We start from the raw sequence: 20441 nt of genomic DNA on the forward strand, positions 1-20441 counted from the left end.
AGTGCCCAACACCGGCAGCACCCTGCCGTCACCTTCAGCCACTGCACGGGCAAGACAAAGCTCAGAGCCCCCAGCCACAGCCCCTGGACCCCACAGCAAGGGGTGTGCTGGCAAACTGGTTTCTCAGTGCTGGGACTGGTCCTGCCCCCGGAGAGCCAGGCTCCCCTCCAGGAGCTGCCATGCTCTGCATGGGGACACTGGCCAGCCACTGCGCCGAAACCAGACTGGGGCCTGGCCGTCAGAGCCGGGGGACGGCAGAGAGCAGAGTGTGCCCCGCGTCCCCAGCTGCGAAACGCATCCCGACACCCCAGGGATGCGTAGCCAGGGACCCCTCGGGCCGCAGCTCTGCAGCTCCCGGAGCTGGGCCGTGGTTCTAGCACTGGCTGCTGGAAGATCACAGCAATCACAGGCGCCAGTGCTGTAATTTAAGAGAGCTCAGTGCAATCAAGAGATAGGCAGAACAGTCCCTCATATGTATGTTTTTCACTTTAGCGGGAGCTCCGCTGTCAGGGAAGGTGCTGGGCTCCCGACCAGGCTCCCGCTGGCTCAGCGGGGCAGGGACAAGCCCTGTGGCATGATCCTGCTGACTTCGTTTGAAAGGACGGCGGCTCCTCTCCCGTCCAGCCAGTGCTCGGGGGCAAGGCTGCCCTTTCCCCATTCTGTCCAGAGAGCCGGAGATTACCAGTGCACCATGCAGCACGTGCAGCTTACTGCTGTCCCCAGGGCTGGAGAGGTGACAATATTCTACATCCTTGGGAGAGGAAGGCAACGAGATTTATAGGGGAAAAGCAGCTATTACAGGCAAAAGGGGGCTGGGCTGTGTCTCTTCTTCACACTGAAAGTAATATTGCAAAGAAGTGCCTCACCCCAGAACTGGTCAGAATACAGCAGAAGAGACTCTCCACCTTACCCCCCACCCACCCCTGCCCTTGCTGACTTCTGGAGTAGATCAACCCCACAAGCAGCAGCCTGCAAACAATTCCAATGAAGGAGAAATGCCGAACCATCCTGCCCCATACCCTGCAGAGCTGAACATTTGTTCCAGCAATATAGCAAAGGTGGCAACTGAACAGCTGCAGGGACCCACGACTCTACAGTGTCAAAACGAGAATCATCTCTCTTCAGCCCCACGCGAGAGCCCCACAGCCAAGGCCGGGAGCCCGGACAGCACAGCATGCACCAAGCTGCCTTGCCCTAGCCCTGTTCTTGGCCAACAGGACCTGCCTGCCCAGACCAAAGCACCCCCAGCAGCGACGCCAAACCTCCAAGCCCACTCCTCCAGCTGGAGTGTTGCTTTTGTGTATTTGGGCACGTATGTGATGCCGCATCTCAAAGAGCGGGGAGACAAAAATATGCACACAGGAGGGTGGAGGAGAGAGGAGAAGGAGAAAAAAACCTTAAGAATCAGAAATGGCATTTAAAGGCAAATCTGTGAAGCATGAGCACCAGCCCCTACACCAATCTGATGGCTCACTCAAGCAAGAAGATCAGAGTCCACAGTGGAAATGGCCCTGGGCAGATCCAAACACAACGTCTTTCATTTGTCCCTCCTCTTCTTGAGCCGAGATGACACGCTGGATTACTAAAGCATTTCACACTACATTTGTCCTCCAGACTGGAACCCAGCAGCCGTGGGGATGGTTTCTTAGCTGTGCCTGCAGCAGCCACCACTGGAGCAGCTCACCCAGCTGAGGTTGTCACCTGTAGACGACACAGCCACCCATGTAGACAGAGATCCTCCCTCCAGCAGCTGGGAGCAAGGACAGTCCTCATCCCGCCTCGCTCCATCCTCCTCATCCTCGCCCGGCCGAGGTACAGGGGTGGCAGGAGCAGCCCATCTGCATTCCACGCTCTCCTCCACAGCCGGAGAGCCACCGCTGCACACCCTGCTAAATGAAAAACAATATTTAATTAGGATGCAGAGCTAGAGGAGCACACAATTAAACACTCAGTTACTATCACTCTTGCACAGTGTAAGCCTCAGTTCAATAAAGAACCATTAAAAAAGGCTCATATCGAACCAAACCTCAAGCAGCGGAGCCGCACGCTGCATCACTACAGCAGCCAGGAGCAGGCTGGAACGTGGCCAGCAGCAGCACTGCACGTGAGAGGGGACACGGGGACGCTCCCACCAGTCTTTCACCCACCAGTCTTTCACCCACCAGCGAGGGGAGCGCTGGGACATGAGGCCAATGCATACGGGAAGCCATGATCAGAGACCCAGGGACAGAAAGGAGCCAGGGCAGTCACAGCCTTCGAGCGGAGGCCTGAGCTTCCCACAGAGCTCTGGGGACAGGAACGGGGAGGCTGAGCCCAGACACAAGGCATGGCCGGGCAGACAGGGAAGATCCCCACCTCTACCTGCCCAGAAATGAGTCCCCAAACCCTAAAGAGGAGCCGGATCGCATCCCCCGGCCCATGGGGCTCACGGACCAAACTCACCGGCACAGAAAGGCTCCAGTCCAGGTCCTGCACCCTCTCGGGACGTGCCGGCAGCAGGGACCCCGGCCGAGCAGCAGCAGGACTGGGCTGCCGGTCTGCGGAGAGAGAAGCATCAGGGACAACGTCGGGGAGCAAGATAGGAGTCCATGTCTCCCCCTCCCCAGCACACAGGTCTACGCCCAAAAACAGGCCTCTGGGTTTGTGTTTCTCAAGCCCTGTTCAGGTGCAGAGGGCAGTTACTGAGCCCGTGCCCCGCTCCCATGCCTGCGCGGGGACAGGGGCAGAGCCACCACGACTGGGTGGTGAGAGCCAGCAGCGAAGCCCCCCACGGTTACCCCACACAGACACCGACCCTGCCCCGAGAGCCACTCGCCTCCTGCGGCAGGAGAGCGGGCAGGGTGGCACGTCCTCCCGGCCAGAGCGGGGACACGGCCAGGCTGGAGCAGCGAGCGGGGTGCGCAGCCGCTGGCGCCTCGTCGGGGGGTGATGCGGACCTGGAAAAACGCTCACTCAGGCAGGATGCCTAGTAATAAATTTATTGTATTTTATTACATATTCCCCTTTTTGCACTTAATTCCAATTCCTCATATTCAAACTCTTCTTTCTGAAAGAAAATGATTTTTAACATAAAAATATAAATTCTGCATATTAAAAGTGCATACACCTTGAATAATAAAACATACAAATAAATAATAAAAGGCATTGACACAGTCTCATGCACTTGTCCTCAAATAATTTAAAATTTATGGTACAATGTTCAATCCCAAGTAAAGACAGCCTGCTTTCCAGATTACTGTACAGTTCAAAAACATTAAAATACAGAAGAGAATATCAAAGGTGTGGGCAAGCCCCACGTCCCAGTATCAGTGTACAGTGATGTGACATGCAGTTTTTAGAACTGTAGATATTCCAGTGTAAAATCTGACATTGTGTCCAGAAGACTGCATTTGCAACAGGACTTAAAATTCAATTTTAACCAATGGTGAGGCACAGTTGGTGAGCAAATCTGTACAAATTAATACTTGGAAGGCCACAAGAAAATAATCTAGCCACTTGTAGCCTGTATTCCCTTGTGTCACCCTACCCAAGGCAATGTAGCACCTAAAAATGGTTTCTTATTGCACTGCACAAATGCCATACAAACCTAACACTAACTTTCTTGCAACGCGTTTGTGCTGCAGGGCCTAGAGTAAAACGGAATTTGTGTTTACACTTAGTTTTAATCTGTGTCTTTTAAAAAAAACACTATTTGCAGATAAATTGAGTGCTATCGCCTTTAAAAAAATAGAAGACTCCCTAAACCTTTAGACCTAATATAGATATTGTACAAGTCTTCAGAGGTACTTTCATTTTACAAAATAAAGCTCCTAATAGTAAATGCTTTACGGTGCTTTTATTAAGAAAACCATGTAGTACTTTCATCTCACCACAGATTAAAACTAAATTTCAGTTCCCTCCACAGATAACATTAGATACTGCCAAATTATTTTTGGATTAGTAGGCAAATGACAAAGGTAAAAAAAAAAAAAAAAAAAGCACACACCACAGTGAAATTATTTGGAATGTTGTTTCCAAACCTTCTCCGTGCCAGCTGACCGAGGGGAACGGGCACAGAGCCTGCGGCAGGAGCGGGGCCAGGAACCTGCCCCACACCCAGCCCCTGCTCAGACCGGCTGCTCCATCCGCTGCTGCGAGGTGGCATCTCGTGGGGGCACAGCCAGGCAGCCCGGGTGGAATCCCAGGACCTACGCTTCTTGCTAGCCAAACTTGTTGCTCGCAAGACCTCGCCAGCCTGCCCCCGGGCCAGCTGCCCGCTCTGTTCCACGGGCTGTGACCCCAGCCGGCCCCGCGCTGTGCATACAACCACCCTGGTGGGATGGGCAGTCAAACGGGAGCACGGCTCAGAAACGCAAACACCACCACGGGTTTGGAGCACGAACAGGATTCGCAGCCACCCCCGTGGGCAGCTGGGGTCCAGCACGGCTCTTCCCGGGAAGGCAGGCAGAAGTCCCGTTACCAGTACAGGCAGCACACCAACAAGTGGAAACTGCTCTCTTAGCACGGAAATTCAACAAAAACTTTTTTTTTTTTTGAGTGCTCGTATGGCTACAGGTGACTGCCTCTTCTCACAACGTAGAACGTCATTAAAGTTACATGGAAAATGGCAGGCTACATACGGAACACTGATCAGGCTTTCCCTGTTAAAAAGAAAAAAAAAAAAAAAAAAGAAAAAAAAGAAAAAACAATACAATACAGAAAACCAGTTTGTTCTCATTTCAACATTTCAGATCCCTTTGACGTTATGCTACACTCCAGCCTCGTCAGTAATGCAGAATTCCACAAAGGAAAGAATCAAAGATGTGCAAACAAAGCAGGAACCCAGGGACATGCTCCTATGTGCTGACACGCAGCTGCACCGAGAAACAGAAGTACAGATTCAAAGCAGTGTTCCGGAGTCTACCTAGCAGCTTCTGATACTGAAAGCACGGTCTATGGTTTGTATTAGATGCTTGCATAGTTAGTAAGTGCATGCATTTGGCTACAGCGAGAGAAGTGCCATGCAAAACTGCCTTTATTACTGAGGAAAAAAAATGGTTGATCATGCTCAAGTTTCAGCTTTGGAAAGCAAACACCCCTGCAGCTAAGACAGATGAGGGCACTTACAGTGGAATAAGTGTACTGTAATTAAGCTGCTAATTTTCTATCCTAAGCATCTTTTTTTTATTTATTTAGCCATATCTGATAAGTTCGAAAGGGTTAACAATTTATACACCCAAAGTGAGACACTTACAAGTTACAGAGAACTGCAGGCACCAAATTGTCTATCAAATGTGATTAATACAAATAAAAGGTGCCTCTTTAACACACATCATTGAAAATGTGCTTATAATTTGTATACTACTAAACACTATCCAAAAGACGCAGCCCAAAAAGGGTAAAAATAATTTCTTTAGGTGACTCCAGCAGGAATCTAGCACTGGAATGAAGGCGCCGCTTTCCTGCGCCCAGAGGGCTGATTCCAGGAACAGGAGCAAGTGTCAGACTAGAGATGTGATGTGAAATACGAGTTACACGTGGCCAATGCAGGTGAGTTCAACCCAAAGTTGACTGGAAACGCATCATAAAACCCTTCAGAGGGCTTGAAGTCTGCTTTCCCTTGAAGCTCGCATGGCTGCGTGAGGACTGGGACAGTGTTGGACCTCATACTTTCAAGGCATTTCTCACGAGCGTGAGGCTGCCCTGTAAACCTTTGCTTCCAGATCATCAGCTCTAGGGTCCCAATCTCCACCACCCCCAAGCCAGGACAGCTCACCCCATAGGCAGCCACACTACAAGCCATTCCCCAGGCGCCATGGCTGTGCGCGACTGGCAAAGCAGACCCAGACAGCAGCCGTTCTTGTCCCACTCAGACACGCGGCCACAGAATCTCCAGGCCCTGCGTGTCACCACCCAGGGGCAGGTGGAGATCCCTGGCCAGCAATAACCTTCAGAGATGGCAGAACCCACCTCCTCCAAAGGCACAAGTGCTTCTGAAGCCAAACCTGAATTTTAAGAAGAGTTGACCGTGTACAAATGGCTGCTTCAGAACAGCCTCGAGCCTCCACTGCTTTAAGGATCAACACACAAAGCCAAGGTGGTGTTGGCATCTAGGACTTGGAAGATCCCTCTCTGCAGTGTTCCTGTGCCACATCCTTACATCTGGACAATGCCATACACATGGACAGGAATTCCTATGCATGGAAAGGCTAAGAAATGAGCCTGCTTTAAAGCAGGCAGAGAAGACTGATGTTGCTTTTTCCCAAATCACTTCAAGTAGGGCCTGCAATAACCTACACTCTGTTTTAGAAAGATTTACTCTGCATCACTGATGGAGTCATGACTTTAACAGCAATCAGGCTTAGTTTCACACTCACAATGAACATTGTTTCCTGGACCCACACCCTTTAACCCTCTCCCGTGCAAGGACGTTCATATACTACTGGAAATCTGTGATACCAAAAAGCAGAGAGGCAGCGACAGCAAAGGGCTGCTTTCTCAACTGCTTTGTTACAGAATCGACACAGCTGCAAGAATAGGGACTGCGTCTTCCAAGTCCTGCACGGGCACACTTTGCACATTTTGCCCAGTGCGTGCCTTGCATTCAACAAGAACTACAGTGCACCCTTGTGAATCAAAACATTTTGCTTGAGGACAGCCTAAGTCAAGCCCTCCTGAGCCAGAAAACACGCCACGTGCTGGCAGCCCACCAGAGAAGAGCAGCGTCTCATCTGCTCCAAGATGAGGACACTGTCAAGTTTGGCCTCTTCTGCCCACTCCAAGCTCGTTAGCAGAGCCTGTGCACCAGAGCTGCTGTTTTCAGAGGGATGGGTACGAAATCCAGTTGGGCAGCATACGCAGAGTAGATAGTGCTGAAGCTGTCAGCAATTTCCATCAGGAATTATGGGGAATACACAGAAAGAGCTAGATTATGCATCATGGGATTGCAAAAGTTTGACTGCTTTTAACATCAGCTACTGGAACACCTGGCACCAGGACTTCCTATTCCCACGTTGTCCAAATTGGAGCTGTAATGACCATTCTCATGCCCCAAATACAACCACATTGAACTGGCATTCAGCTGGAACACCAATTCAGACATGGCTTCAAAATTTCCTTCAGTCCAGGCACGAAACACGGGAGCAAAACCACCTCAGAAACCATACACTAGCTTCCAGTTTAAATTTCTTCAGTGAACAATGGCATGAAAAGAAAATGTCATTTGATAAAAATAACCTTTCACAACTGTCCCATGGGAAAACACATGGAAAACTAGGTTCTGTCCATTAAAAGATACCACGCCAATTCAGCACTAGCTCCCAGAATTACATTCTTGCTGGAAGAGTTGTTACAAGAGAAGAGCCAACACAGGGCAAGACCTTAATACAGATAAAACCTTAAACAAATGCTTCAACATCAACATTTCAGGGAGTAATTTAAGTACTACAATGTGAAGCAAGTCTTATCTGCTCTGCTGGATGTAACAAAAAATAATCTAAGAATAATCCAAGTCATACATTTAAGAAGCAAGTAATGCCATCTTTGCTTCTTGTTGTGCATTAAATGAGACTGAACAATACCCGGGAGAAGAAATGCATCAAGAAGATGGTTACGTTCAGGTTTAAAAACATAGTCCGGGGCACAGAGTCCAGCATGTTGTTAAAACATGCGGGCTACTGGCATTGCTTCTGGGTTGCAAGAAGGCAAGTACTGCAGAACGTCATTGGGACAGAGCAAGGGTTATACTGCAGGTGGGCTCACCATTACACACTGACCAGGGCTCTGTGGCACCCCCAGCTCAGCTCCAAACACACACACACACACGGCCTTTTCGCCAAGGTGTCAGCTCCCCTCAAAATGCTTCTCTCCAAAGCTTGCGGCAGATGTGTAGTGATCAGAGTACAAAAAGTGATCAGGGAGCAGCATTGTGCCCAGCAGACCTGGAGGCAAGGCTTCTTGCAGGGTCATCAGCACATCAGCTCAAGAGAGGAGGCGGAACAGACCAGCTCAGAGTCACTACTTGTTTGAGGGCTATTTGTTACGGCAACAGAAAAGATGTACAAATACATCTGTCCACAAGCTAAGCCTGGAGAAGCTTTGCCACACAAAAGACCGTCTGACAGGCAAAGACCTCATTCAGAAGACAAGCGTGCCCAGCACACTGCCCAGCTGCTGCATGTCGTGACCTACACGACACATTGCTGCTGTACATAAAGGATATGCAGCACATTAATAAAAACTCATGAAATTAAAAAAAAATTACACCACATGTATATAAAAGGACTTGAGGAATCCACCTTTAAAGAGGAATCTTAAAGAACTTGAGGAATCTCCCCTGTAAGAAAGGCATGTAAACAAAGACGTCACTAGATGTAGTGTTTTAACCCTGATAGAGACCATCATCCAAACAAGAATGGGGATCGTTTCACTACAAGACGTGTGGTAGCCAGACCCACCGGGGAGGGCGAGAAGCATGCTGAAGGGAGGAACGTAGCAGCACTCTGGAGAATGTGAAAACTGCTTTGCGGTATTTTGGTACAGCCCCTCCAACCCGCATGAAGAGGCTTGTTCAAAGCATGCTCAGAGAAGGCAGAGAAGACAAGACGACACTTGGCTTATCTAAACATTACTCCTATAAATAACGGATGCTATATTCACACCACTACGATTAAGCATCTGAGCACATTAGGAAACACTTCTTCTATGGAGTTTGAACAGGGGTCCTAACAGCATCACTGCCATTTCGGTGCACGAAGACAGCTCTCCTACGGCACTGCAGCCATCTCCCGCCTAGCACTTTCACAGGTACGAGCTGGCAAGCAGCTGCTGCTTAGTGATTTCTTCTGTATAGTGTTTCAGAAGAGAGAAAGCAATTAAAGAGGACAGGGTAGAGGTCGCCTTAGGTATGGACAGAGTAAAACTCTTCATAGACATGGCAACAAAAAAATGCAGGTCACATTTCATAAAGAAAAACTTCTGCTGTTGGAATGCAAAAATGAAATCTATTACACAGACACACATACGCATGGATACACAGGTACCTTTCTGTCCATCCACTAATGCTAGTCCCTCCTATACTGGCTGAGTATATACCTGAGAAACAACATTAGTGTTGAAATATTGCCCTTTAGAAAGCTTGAAAAAAAATGGAGGGGAGCAGGGAGAGAGGGTTGAGAGAGAGCATAAAGAAGCGGCAGTCTCTCCTTTCTAGTTTCCTTCGCACCCTCCACAGCTCAGAACAAGGCCATACACCAGCGTGGACACAGCCTGCTCAGAACAAGACCAAAGGAATATCAGTTCACAGCTCTATAAAGCACACTAGTGTCAGTACAACTGGGTTTCAGATTTCAAACCTTGAATCTGAAGAAAGTTGTTGCATTTTCTATGAAGAGACTCCTGTACAAGTGCTATGGGACAGCTGCATTCATGTTCAACAACGACTCCAACTAGACTACTTGCATGAGTGCTGGCTGCCTGTGGCTATTTGGTTTGATGGCAGAATCAAAAGGCGCTTTAACAAATTGCAGTTATCTTCTCCTCAAAACATACATTAGGCACATGAACAAAAAAAAAAACAAGAGCTCAGAATAAATTAGCTTCTCAGCAGAAGAAAAGACACCTGGATTGCAGCATTTCACTGAGGTTCCAGAGAAGGCCGTACAGACACCTGCATGCTGGAAGGTAATTTTTTCAGCGGCTTGTCAGCAGACTGCTTGCCACTGCAAGGAGGAGACTGGACTCCGGGATCTAGCTGGGAAGACTTGGACTTGCGACTGGATAGCAGAGAATGTTTGTTGGGTGTGGCATCTTTTGAGACAAGTTTTTCTTTTGCAGTAACGTTGGCATTGGTTTGAGAGGCTGGTGGGACAACACCTTTCTCCGATTTGTCTTCCAGCATGTTTTTACTGCCCGACTTGGAACTACCACTCCCTGTCTTTTTTGAGAGCATCGTTGTCTTTCCCAGGTCTGCTGACCTCCGCGTCTCCTTCTGCCTTAAGGCTGATTTAAAGAAAGACAATCCTTTCTCTTCTGACTTGCTGTCCCTCTTCAAACCAGAACGCACACCAACATTTGGAGACCGCAGGTTGGCCATAGACGAACTCCGCACATGCTTGCTGTCTACTGCCCTGCTGTCACTCCTAGAGTGGCTTATTCGCGGGGAGCTCGTTCTTGAACTGCTGGTAACACTTGTTTTATCTGACCCCAGACTTATCTTAGAGCCCTCTCTGCTGAGGCTTCGGTCTGAAGTCCGGCTCTTCCCAGCAGAAGAGCCCTTAGTCAATGAGCCTGATGGGGTTTTCTTGGCAGCTGTGGAGGATGGAGAAGAACCTGACTTTTGCTTCTGCTGAGCCGACGGGACAGCCACCTCAAGGGGCTTCGTGCTATGGTCCTTCCTAGCCTGAGTGGGAGCAGGAGACCCATGTCGCCCACTGGCCCTAGATGAGTCCGTCTTACTCCTAGACCGGGAAACTTTCTGGGAACTCCTTAGTGGAGGAGAAGAGCGAGAGACTTTGTTCTCTTGGGTAGATAAGACTGTCCTTCCCTTACTCAAACATTTGTCTGGCTCAGAAACTCCCTTGGAGCTGTGAACCTTCTTAGGGGTGCCATCTGCCTTCTCTGCAGCCAGCCCTGCCCCACTGGGGGCTTTCACCTCCTTGACAGGAGAGCTATCCACAGAATCACTCTGATCAACAAAGGCGATTTGATTGTTGTTATCAAAAGGGTCCAAAGCAGGGTGATTCCTGTCTGGCTGCACAGAGCTTTTACAATACCCATCTGAAAGATCTGAGCTAGATGTCCTTACAACAGACTCTTCCCTGAACGCCCCTTCCATGACAGCCAAGGGGGCTCTGCGAGCCGTCTTGTGCTCTCGCCGACTGCCATCGCAGGGCTCCAAGTAGCTGCTAGAGAGATTCCTCAGGCTGCCGAAGCAAGAGGTGGAGACTTTATCATCAGCAGCCTCCCCGATCTTCTCCAGGGTGGAAGCAGAGGTATGTACAGGGGAATCTCCAGAGAAGCGGGATGGAGAGTTGGAGCGCAACTGCAGTTTTGCAGAGAGTGACCACGAGGGCCTGACACCATTTTCACTCACTGCCAGTGGGCTGGTGACAGAAGATCTAGATGACAAGCTCTGACGCTGAACACTCCTTACAAAGGGCCGAGTTGAAAATCCTCCTGCAGAGAAAGCAAGCAACATCCTCAGTATAAAAGTCAAGCCTGAAATCAGGTGTATCCAACCCATCCACAGATGCTATTTCCCTAGAGGAGTCGGACAGCCCACCTACACCACATTGTATACCTATCTCTTCTTGCCTGCTGCAGGCACAGCTTCTTGCATAAAAGCCGAATAAGGAATTCGACAACCATTATTTGCTAGTGGTCACCCAGAAGTAATTCTCTGAAGCTTATAACTGAAAATCCAGATTTTCCTCTCATCCTTGAGCAGCAGGAGACCAAACGTAGGTTTTACACCTTGGAAGTCCTTGAAACTAGCAATGAGTTCACCAACTATGATTATGCTTCCAGAAATACATTTTTCTGTATCAAAGAGTATTTTCCCATACCATCCTGTAAAAGGCAAAGTCGGATTCCTACCTCTTTATCTAAATTAGTGTATTTATATTTACAAACATAAAGTACAAAAAGCATTTTAGAAATGTGACTACCATGGCTAGATCTGACAGTTACCACAACTCTGCTGCAGGGACATCTCTCTACCCACCTCAAAATGCTCAGACTGACCCCTGAAGCTCCACATTTTCAAGTGTTATAAGGTAGTAGGTGAAAGACCCAAGCAAAGCCAGGAACTGAACTGTTATTTGCACACACAGATGAATTTGTGTATCTTCACGCCTCCCTGGGAGCAGTCTACAGCACAGCAACAGACAATTAGTACCTATGCTAAGCTGTAGCAATAGGTCAGCCTCCCTGCAAATGTGCTGTAGTGAAACCCAGAAAAAACACAAGCACAAGAAGTTTTTGACTGAGAGGTTTCGTTCATGGCATTTCCTTTCTTTGAAAGGCTCCTTAAGGTTCCTGCCCTGCTCTTCTCCATCCTTTCATATCAGAGAAGAGCTCACCTGTGCCAGAACCCATCTGGTCCTACCAACACAGTACCTGCCTCCCCCAGCTGCTAGAGTAACTGTCCCTTGTAACTATGTATTTTGCAGCTATTTTAGTAGGGATCTTGTAACAGAAAGACTAGTGGCCCAGTATCCCACACACACAGCAGTGCTGACACATACCATCATCTTCACTCCTTTCCCCAGTCAGCTCTACCGATTCTGAGAGCGAAGCCAGAGACGTGCGCCGCGATGATGCTGCCGAAGCAATGCTGGGCTGCTTGCTACCAGGAAGACGGCTGACCCAGTGCTCACAGAGAGAGGAGCTTGTGGACCCTGCAAAGAATCAGGCACAGATATCACACCAGTATCATGCAGCTGCAGAACACGTGAAACCTTGGAAGGCCACAGAGGGTCAGTTATGTAGTGCACTGGCTTTGACAGACACCCGGAGTGTGAAGCTGTCCCACACAGCCACAGCATCCAGATACTGCTGAGAGAGTAAGTCTGAAGTAGTTATCATAGAATGGTTTAGGTTGGAAGGGACCTTAAAGATCATCTAGTTCCACTCCCCCCACCATGGTCATAAGAGAAAAACTTGTCCCATTATGCTGTGAATCAAAAGAATCAGTGCTGCATGCAGGTAGAGGGCAGTCCTTGAGCTGCCACAAAAACGCAGTGCAAATCCTTTCCTTTCCAAAGGCAAGTTACCAAGCCTGCACTGGCCCCCAGCTCACCCCAGATTCAACCAACACATTCAGCTGCTGGCTGCCTACCTGAGATCAACAGCGCTGCTGGAGGGAATGAGCTAGTCACATTTTTATGTCATGGTTTTGACGAGGGCATCTTTAAGCAGAATTACCCACGGGGATGGAGGGGGTTCCCCCATCTCCACAGCCTCTTTGCCACAACTAACCTCAACAGAAGAGGTGGGAGTTTCCCACAGCAGCAGACTGAGACAAGCCTCGCTGAGTTCTGGGACAGAGGGTGGGGGCTTAAGCAGAGCTGGGCAGAAAATTCTTCAGAAGGACAAACTATCCATGGAAGACAAACTACAGCCACTCCCTCACAATGCCAGTGGGGCTTACCTGCCACAGAGCTGTTAGCAGACCACGATGGGATTGCTGTGCGTCTCTGATAGAAAAGAATATAAGCTGTCTGCTTGCAGACTTCATTTTCAGGAAGTTGCTGAACATCACTGTCATCAAAGCAGTACCACTGGCCATCAACCGAGTTTTTGCAATATGCTGAGAGAAAATACATTACTATTAGACTTTCCTCACTCCTACTACTCTCAGGTTTGCTGTATGATAACTTAAACATGACCTTATCTGCTACAATGGACTCAGAGGAGAATGAAAGGAACAGATTTATTCATGCAACACATCCTCTTCCAGTCTGACTGGCAAGATGGGGGCCTGAGGCCACCAGAATACAATAAACAGCTCACATTTCAGGATTTTCTTTGTCCATCACTGCTGCTCAGAACAGAACACCACTCAGGGTGGCTCCATTCACTTCACATTCTGTTACTTGTGGCAGCCTGCCTCCATCAGTGAATCTCCTTCTGACTGAGGCCACCCAGGACAACACAGCTCACAGACGAAAGAGGGCAAAACCCAGGGGGCAAAACAGACACATGCATTTCAGGGCTGCTGTGTGAAGTCATACAGATCCTAAGAACCACCAAGCAACTTTGTCTATCTCTGGCTGCTCTGGAACAAGCAAAGAGGAGTTCATAAACTGGCTGTGCACACAGGCAATGTGCAAATACTTTATATGTATGATTATATGTATATTTATATTTGCAACTACAGAAGTTCTGCATTGAGTGGCCAGAAGCATTTTTGAAACATGAAAAGGCCAGTCACATTACTCTGAAGAGTAATGTACAAAAAAAATAGCAGAGAGAAACGTACAGCAAGACATTTGGGGTTAACAGACATTGTTGCATTCCTCAAAGTTATAAAAGTTACCCCTCTGGTTATTACATAGACAGCCTTTGTTAGTTGGGTTAGGTCCTTTTGTCAAGAAAGATGAAGAAGTTATGGACACTCAATAGAAAAATATAACTGTTTTCTTTCTGAAAGGATCCAACATACATAATATTGCAGGATACTTGCCTGTATAGTGTCCCCCTTGCATGGTGCCATGATGATTGCAGACAGCATACAGGTCATAGATATAGTCCTCAGGATCCCTTCCTAGACCATATGGTCTCCTCCAGGGTGACCAATGAGATGGCAGACTCCAGCTGCTCTGACTGCGTTTAACAACATGAGGAGTCATGTCCAAGCCACTCAGGGGGAATTTAACCATGTTTTGAAGTTTCATCCTTCGGTCTCCTTCCTGCATAAACAGAATAGCATGAGCTGCAGTGGCAGCGAGGTCACCACGCTTGGGGAAAACGAAAACCTAAGAGGAATGCATAGGGCAAAATAGCTGCTCCCGAAGAGGTGGTCTAGTCAGGTTACTCCCTGGCTGAGCAGCAGTCCTCCAGCATCACTGCAGACATCCTTACCTGTCTAAACCTTTTGAGATGTATGATGAGAACATCAGGTAAGGTCCAGAGGCTCAGTGTGATGCTACCCTGCTGCAGCTGCTTGCAGTGTGGGCATCGCCATGCATCATCTGGGGCAAGCTACAAGGAAGAGGCATGAGTGGGTATTAGTTTTCAAATTCCAAGGCAGCTTTCACTACGCCACCATTCCTCTGCTGCCCCAGGCCCAGGGCAGACACTGACCCCTGCACCCCATCTACCTCCAGCATTTATCAAGCTCCTTGGAAATGCAGGGTTCCAATGAGGCTTTTCAAAATAGTGCCAAGCAAAGAGACACGCGTGCCTCACACAGGAGGCAGTTCCCACTGAAAGACAGAATTCAGCTAGTACTGCTGTGCAGAGAAGCTATTTCCACCTTATAAACCTCAATCCCTTTGAAGTGGGAGGGGAAGAAAAAACAAAGGCAAAAAGCAGGCAGGCATGGCAGCCCGGGTAGAAGTATTCTCACAAGAAAGTGAGCAACAAAGAAAGAATCAGAACAGAAAGACGACAAGTGTACTTCAAGTTTTATCTCTGACACCTCGCTGCCCTCTGGAAACCCTCTTCCTCCCTATGTCCCAATGGCACAGACTTACAAACTGCAGAGTTTTTCATTGTCCTCCAAGGAGAAAGTGTCTTTTCAAAGACACAAACACAACATGTGCTTCTCTCCACAGCCCAGTGCTCAGAAAACTCGGAAGACAGAGAGCTTTAAGCTGTCAAACAACTTTTCCCTCACCTCTGAAAGAAGCGACAAGAGAGGCTCCAAAATTATTAAAGCTCAGTCATGGCTCCACAGTCCACCTCTAGAACCACCCCTTTGTCCAGCAGATTAGAGACCTCTGGCAAAGAAATGCAGATTGCTTACATATTCCAGACAAGGGCCAGATGAGACCCATCTCTAGTCTGCCCAGTGGCACACATCTCTCCTGCCACTTCAACCTCCTCACACCCCGAGCTGAGCTAGAGAAGAGCCACCATGCTTCTGGAGAACAGAGCTCAGCAGTCACTGCGCTGCTGGTTGCGGAGGTCCCACTCAGTGGAGGCTGCCTTGAGCCCAACCCAGCACTGGTCAGGCTTGGAAACACAAAACTACTCCAAAACAGAGCAGTAAATTCCCATGAAGAAGCCATGTTGTTCTAACCCTTTATAATGTATGGCAGAAAAAAGACATTGCTATTTCACAGGGAGGAAACCGCAAAACAGAGGATATCATATCAACATTTGGGGGGCAAAAAACCCAAAGGCAGTACCTCCCACAGCTTTCTTCTCACTGAAGAGAAACTCTGTTAGCAGGACTGGTAACTAGTGTTGTGCTACAAATTTATTCTCCTGCCTCAACAAATCAGTGTCTGCAGAAAACAGCTACTCCGCTGAGCATGGGAGTTCAGGCAGCACATGGACCAGCCATATCTTCAGAGTCCCACTGCTATACAGTCTTGTCCCTACCTGTTCCTCTTTGGTGTATAGTTGGAAACACTGAGATAAAGTGCAGGTCTGAGGTTGATGATGAAGCTCTCTCTGCTGGCGGACGCTTTCGGAGTCTGGAATATATTCCTCTTCCGTATTCACAAACAAGCTGCATCGGGGAGATAACACATTTACCAGCACATCCACCCGCTCCCCACACTGCCGAGGCGCCGTTCTGAAGGTGCAATCAGCAGCTCTTTCCTGGATTTGTCCCATTACACGTGAGCAAGAGCTTAACACAGAGGTAAACAGCTTCAGTGGGCACCCACTCCAGTTTCCCTCTGAGAGAAAAAGCTGCTCACTGCCCACAAACATGATTTGTGGGGGAAGGAGCCACAGGCAAAATGCCAGCTCCATGATGCAAAACCCTGGCTACAGAGAAAAGGACTCCAACTCAGAGCAAGTCTAGGGCACCCAGCACCAGTTTGTCCCTGCGGACAGGGGTCAGGGCACGGGGTGGAGTTTCTGAGGGATCTCATGTTTGCTGAAGGGTGCACAATTCCCACAAGCAAGTCACAAGCATCACTCTTGAGGTGAATACACTTTAAGACTTTCTACTTCATACTTACTAATCTTTAGTTTCTTTGTCCCATTCTACCACTAATTTCACATGAGCAGTTCCCCCCTGTCCACATGACTTCAATGCCCTGGAGAGAGAAGCAGACAAAAGTTAGACCACCTTTCAATCTGATGATCTGATGCCTATGTTATCTTTTACATGCATATAAATTGTCTCCACTAGCCCTTCATCCTTCCTCCACTCCCGCACAGCTCAAGTTTGCAAAGGAGTAAAAGGAATCCATAGAGCAAAGAACATGGCAAAGCTGGCAAACTGCATTTACCTAAGGACATTAGTTCTGTAAATAAACATACACTTATTTACAGAACAGGCATCTACAAAAATTTCTAAAGAATAAGTCACTAAAAAAAATAATTGAGAAATGGGGGGAGTAATACTTTAAATCTGTTCTCCGTTTCCGAGGAGGACAGACTCCAGATGGCTTGACACACAATTGAACAATCCTCACACAGCTTCTTGAGGACACTCAGTCATTTCCCTGCTCCTCAGGCCCGTGAAGTCCATTCCACACATCCACACCAAGACGGTCCCTTTCTGCATGGGTACACATGGAGTTCCCAGCTGACAAACCTCTCACCGCTTGTGGGAACGGGGACCAACTCACCTTTCCACTGTTGGATGGCAGAGGGGTCGCTCCTCCTGAGGTAGCAAGTACGTTATGCCCACAACACTGACCACTCGCAAGCTGAATGGGCAAACCTGCAACAAAGAGAGCAGAAGGCATCTCAATTGCTCAAACCCAACTTACCTATGTGCAAACCTGCTCTCAGCACTGGCTGACACGTATGTTAACCTAGAACGTATGTTTTATATGAGAACACAAACACACAAAGTCTCAAATATGCCTACGCCAAGCAGCTAACAGAGGGGTGAGGTACGGCAATCGAGGCTTTGAACACAACAACTCCTCTATGGTGAGGAGAGAAGACATCCCGCTTCACCCCGCTGCTCTCAGAGGAAGCTCTCATCAGAAACACACAGACACTAAGCAAACATTTCAGTTTTTCTTTTAGGCCAACACCACCAACCAGTGGATTCCCAGTGCAGCCAGCAGCACTAACCTGTCAAGTACTTCTTGGGGGTAAGGGAGTGAAGCCTGCAATTTCTTCACCTGATTAGTCTAATCTTACCTGTACCTTTCAGCCAATAGACAAAAGCACCCAAGAGGCTGAATACCAGACTTGGACATTATTGCACAAAGAAATATTGAGAAGCCATCAGTTCAGCATGTGCAGCACGTTTATTGCTCCAATTCGGCTTCCCCTTTAGTTCACATCACACAGAGCTGGAAGTCTCAAAACAGATGAGCCATTTGCCTCACCTGCATGCAGGCTGCAGGCCGCAGGAAATACTGCATCTTCTCCAAAATTTCCTTCTGCAGGATATCCCAAGCAATTGTTTTTTCCAAATGCAACACAAAGGGCAAGCCAAACCTACAGGAAAGAGCAGCATTTGAGGGAACAATTAAAAGGTTATTCTGTTCAGCAGTCAGATCCCCAAACTCTTGACAGTGCCACTCTCCTCCTCGCTCAGCACCTACAGACCTCAGCACGCTTTGGATACAACTCTCCAGAAACAAGGCATTCGAAAACTTGTCTCCAGAGGAGAAGTGCTTAACTTTGAGGAAACGCTGTTATGGCTGCCCATGCAGAGGGTCCTTTTTATCACGCTGCAGCCTTGCTCTGTGCTCAAGTGGCTTCCTTCAGGCTGCAGAGCTTTGCAACCGTCACCTGGCTGGGACAACTTTTTGTGAAACAAACTTCAGTGGCTAGATAGCTCTCAGTCTGTGGTTGGCACAAATGCCTTTGCCATGGTTGTTTCTCACTTCTCCCCTCCCCCTGTTTGGACTCCAATTAGAAGTTTCCACACATCACAGGATCTGGTCAGACGTGCTTGCTGCTCTCTGAAACCAAGTAGCTCTACGAAGAGGTGGTATGTCCTTCCAACTGGTCTGCACTCACCACTTTCCAGCAATGCTAGACTATCTGAAGTTCACTAAACTTAAGAATATTTTGCTGCATTAATTATTTTTTTTTAACAACATGTTCTTTAGCACCTAATGCAAGGTAGGAACACTTCAAGCCTGGAGAAGACTGAGTGGGGATCTCATCGATGCTTATAGATATCTAAAGGGCAGGTGTCAAGAGGATGAGGCCAGACAGCGATGCCCAGTGACAGGACAAGGGGCAACGGGCACAAACTGGAACACTTTACTTCGAGGGTGGCAGAGCACAAGCACGGGCTGCCCAGAGAGGTTGTGGAGTCTCCTTCTCTGGAGATATTCAAAACCCGCCTGGATGCATTCCCGTGCAACCTGCCCTGGGTGAACCTGCTTTGGCAGGGGGGTTGGACTAGATGATCTCCAGAGGTCCCTTCCAACCCCTACCACTCTGTGATTCCATGAAGGCAGCTGGCACTCCTTCACCTTGTGTTTTCACTACATGGTGAGTAAAACCCAGGTCAATCAAGGAAGTAGCCAGAAGAGTAACTCCAGCTGTGAAGCTGCCAGTCACCTTTTGCTCTGCTGTCCAGTGCACGCCCTGTTACACACCAACAAGACAATCTTGTCGTTTGCTGCTGGTTTAGTAGAGGACTGTTCCAGTTTTCCAGACTTCACTGTTCCTTGAGAGTAAGATATTGTTCGGGAGTGCTCAGTGCCACATTTCAAGTTATTCAGGTTATTGTTCACATGTATTCCTGAAAAATCAGAACAAAGGAAACATTTTGTTATGTCATGTCATTTGCCTTTAGTGCCCTGAAGAAATGCTTCTTCAGCTGCAGAGGAGCAGGTCAATATGGAATTAAGACCATTTTTATTACTTGCATGAAGGCTTCAAAGAGCAATTATTTTTCATAGTAACTATTTCTTTACAGAAAGAAATTATATGCAAGTGCTCACCTAACTGATTTTTCACAGCAATTTGTACAAGCACTCATAGCTTTGTCTGCCCACAAGAAAAGCTAAAGTGACAGAAACCCTACTTGTTACTTCCAATAATAAAATTTGCCTTTGATTACGCTCAGTCTACCCAGTATGCAATTGTTCCCTTTCACTGAGAAGGAGACACAGAGGAGCTGAGGCTTTTGAGCTTTGAAAGAGAAAGCATTTGTTCATTCCTGAGACTGTTTATTCATCACTGGCAATTTGATTTTAAATAACACAATTTCAGTGGCTTCATCTGATTCTAGCAGGTCTTTAAATTAAGCCTGACAACAGATTTCACATTAAGCCAGCCTGGCCTGCCGAATCAGCCTCGGGAAGAGGAAGAAAGGAATGTACATTGCTTCTTGATAATGGTGTTGTCAGCCAGGAGGTTAAGTTTGTTGGAATGAGCCTGGACAAAGTCAGAGTTGAAATCAATACACCAAAACATAAACTACTTGAGAATAAAAGTCCCAAAAGTATATCCTTTTCCAAAAGGAGCCTCCATCATCTAGTCACCTGAGGTAGGCATTAAGCAGAGTTATTGACTTACCTCTCTGACTAAGGATACCCTCAGGCCTAAATATCTCTGGGGTCTCAAAGGCAAATATACAGTCGCTTTCATGAATGGTGTCCAAGTCATCAGTATCGCAGAAGGAACGATGAAACCCATCATAGTACATCTCCGTCAGCACAATCTAGAGTCAGCAGAAGCAAACCAGAACCCATTAAACCACCCGTGCCTGATCCAGCTGAGCTGCCCCGTCTCTCAACTCGGATTTTCCTGCTACAGGACAGCATTCTTCAAAGCATCCTGGCATCAGCCAGGAATGAGGAACAGGGAAAAGGACTGCCATGAAAGAGGAGCTGGGGTAAAGGCAGCACGTG

At 48.1% G+C, this 20441-nt stretch overlaps 1 protein-coding gene across 1 annotated transcript in view; it reads right to left on the minus strand.

Moving 5' to 3' along the window:
* Positions 1-2998: 2998 nt before the first annotated feature.
* Positions 2999-20441, minus strand: part of USP31 (ubiquitin specific peptidase 31) — a gene marked incomplete at its 5' end in the record, with an annotated part of 36386 nt that continues 18943 nt past the window's right edge. The window contains 12 exons of the mRNA XM_082490520.1: positions 2999-3046; positions 9599-11154; positions 12225-12377; positions 13130-13288; positions 14165-14390; positions 14563-14682; positions 16030-16159; positions 16620-16697; positions 17235-17329; positions 17952-18063; positions 19144-19327; positions 20107-20251. Of these exons, the coding sequence (XP_082346646.1) occupies positions 9614-11154; positions 12225-12377; positions 13130-13288; positions 14165-14390; positions 14563-14682; positions 16030-16159; positions 16620-16697; positions 17235-17329; positions 17952-18063; positions 19144-19327; positions 20107-20251 (2943 nt within the window). The 3' untranslated portion in view covers positions 2999-3046; positions 9599-9613. The remainder of the gene's footprint in view (positions 3047-9598; positions 11155-12224; positions 12378-13129; positions 13289-14164; positions 14391-14562; positions 14683-16029; positions 16160-16619; positions 16698-17234; positions 17330-17951; positions 18064-19143; positions 19328-20106; positions 20252-20441) is intronic.

Source organism: Vanellus vanellus (assembly GCF_965231255.1).
Source record: "Vanellus vanellus genome assembly, chromosome: 14".
Taxonomy (NCBI): domain Eukaryota; kingdom Metazoa; phylum Chordata; class Aves; order Charadriiformes; family Charadriidae; genus Vanellus; species Vanellus vanellus.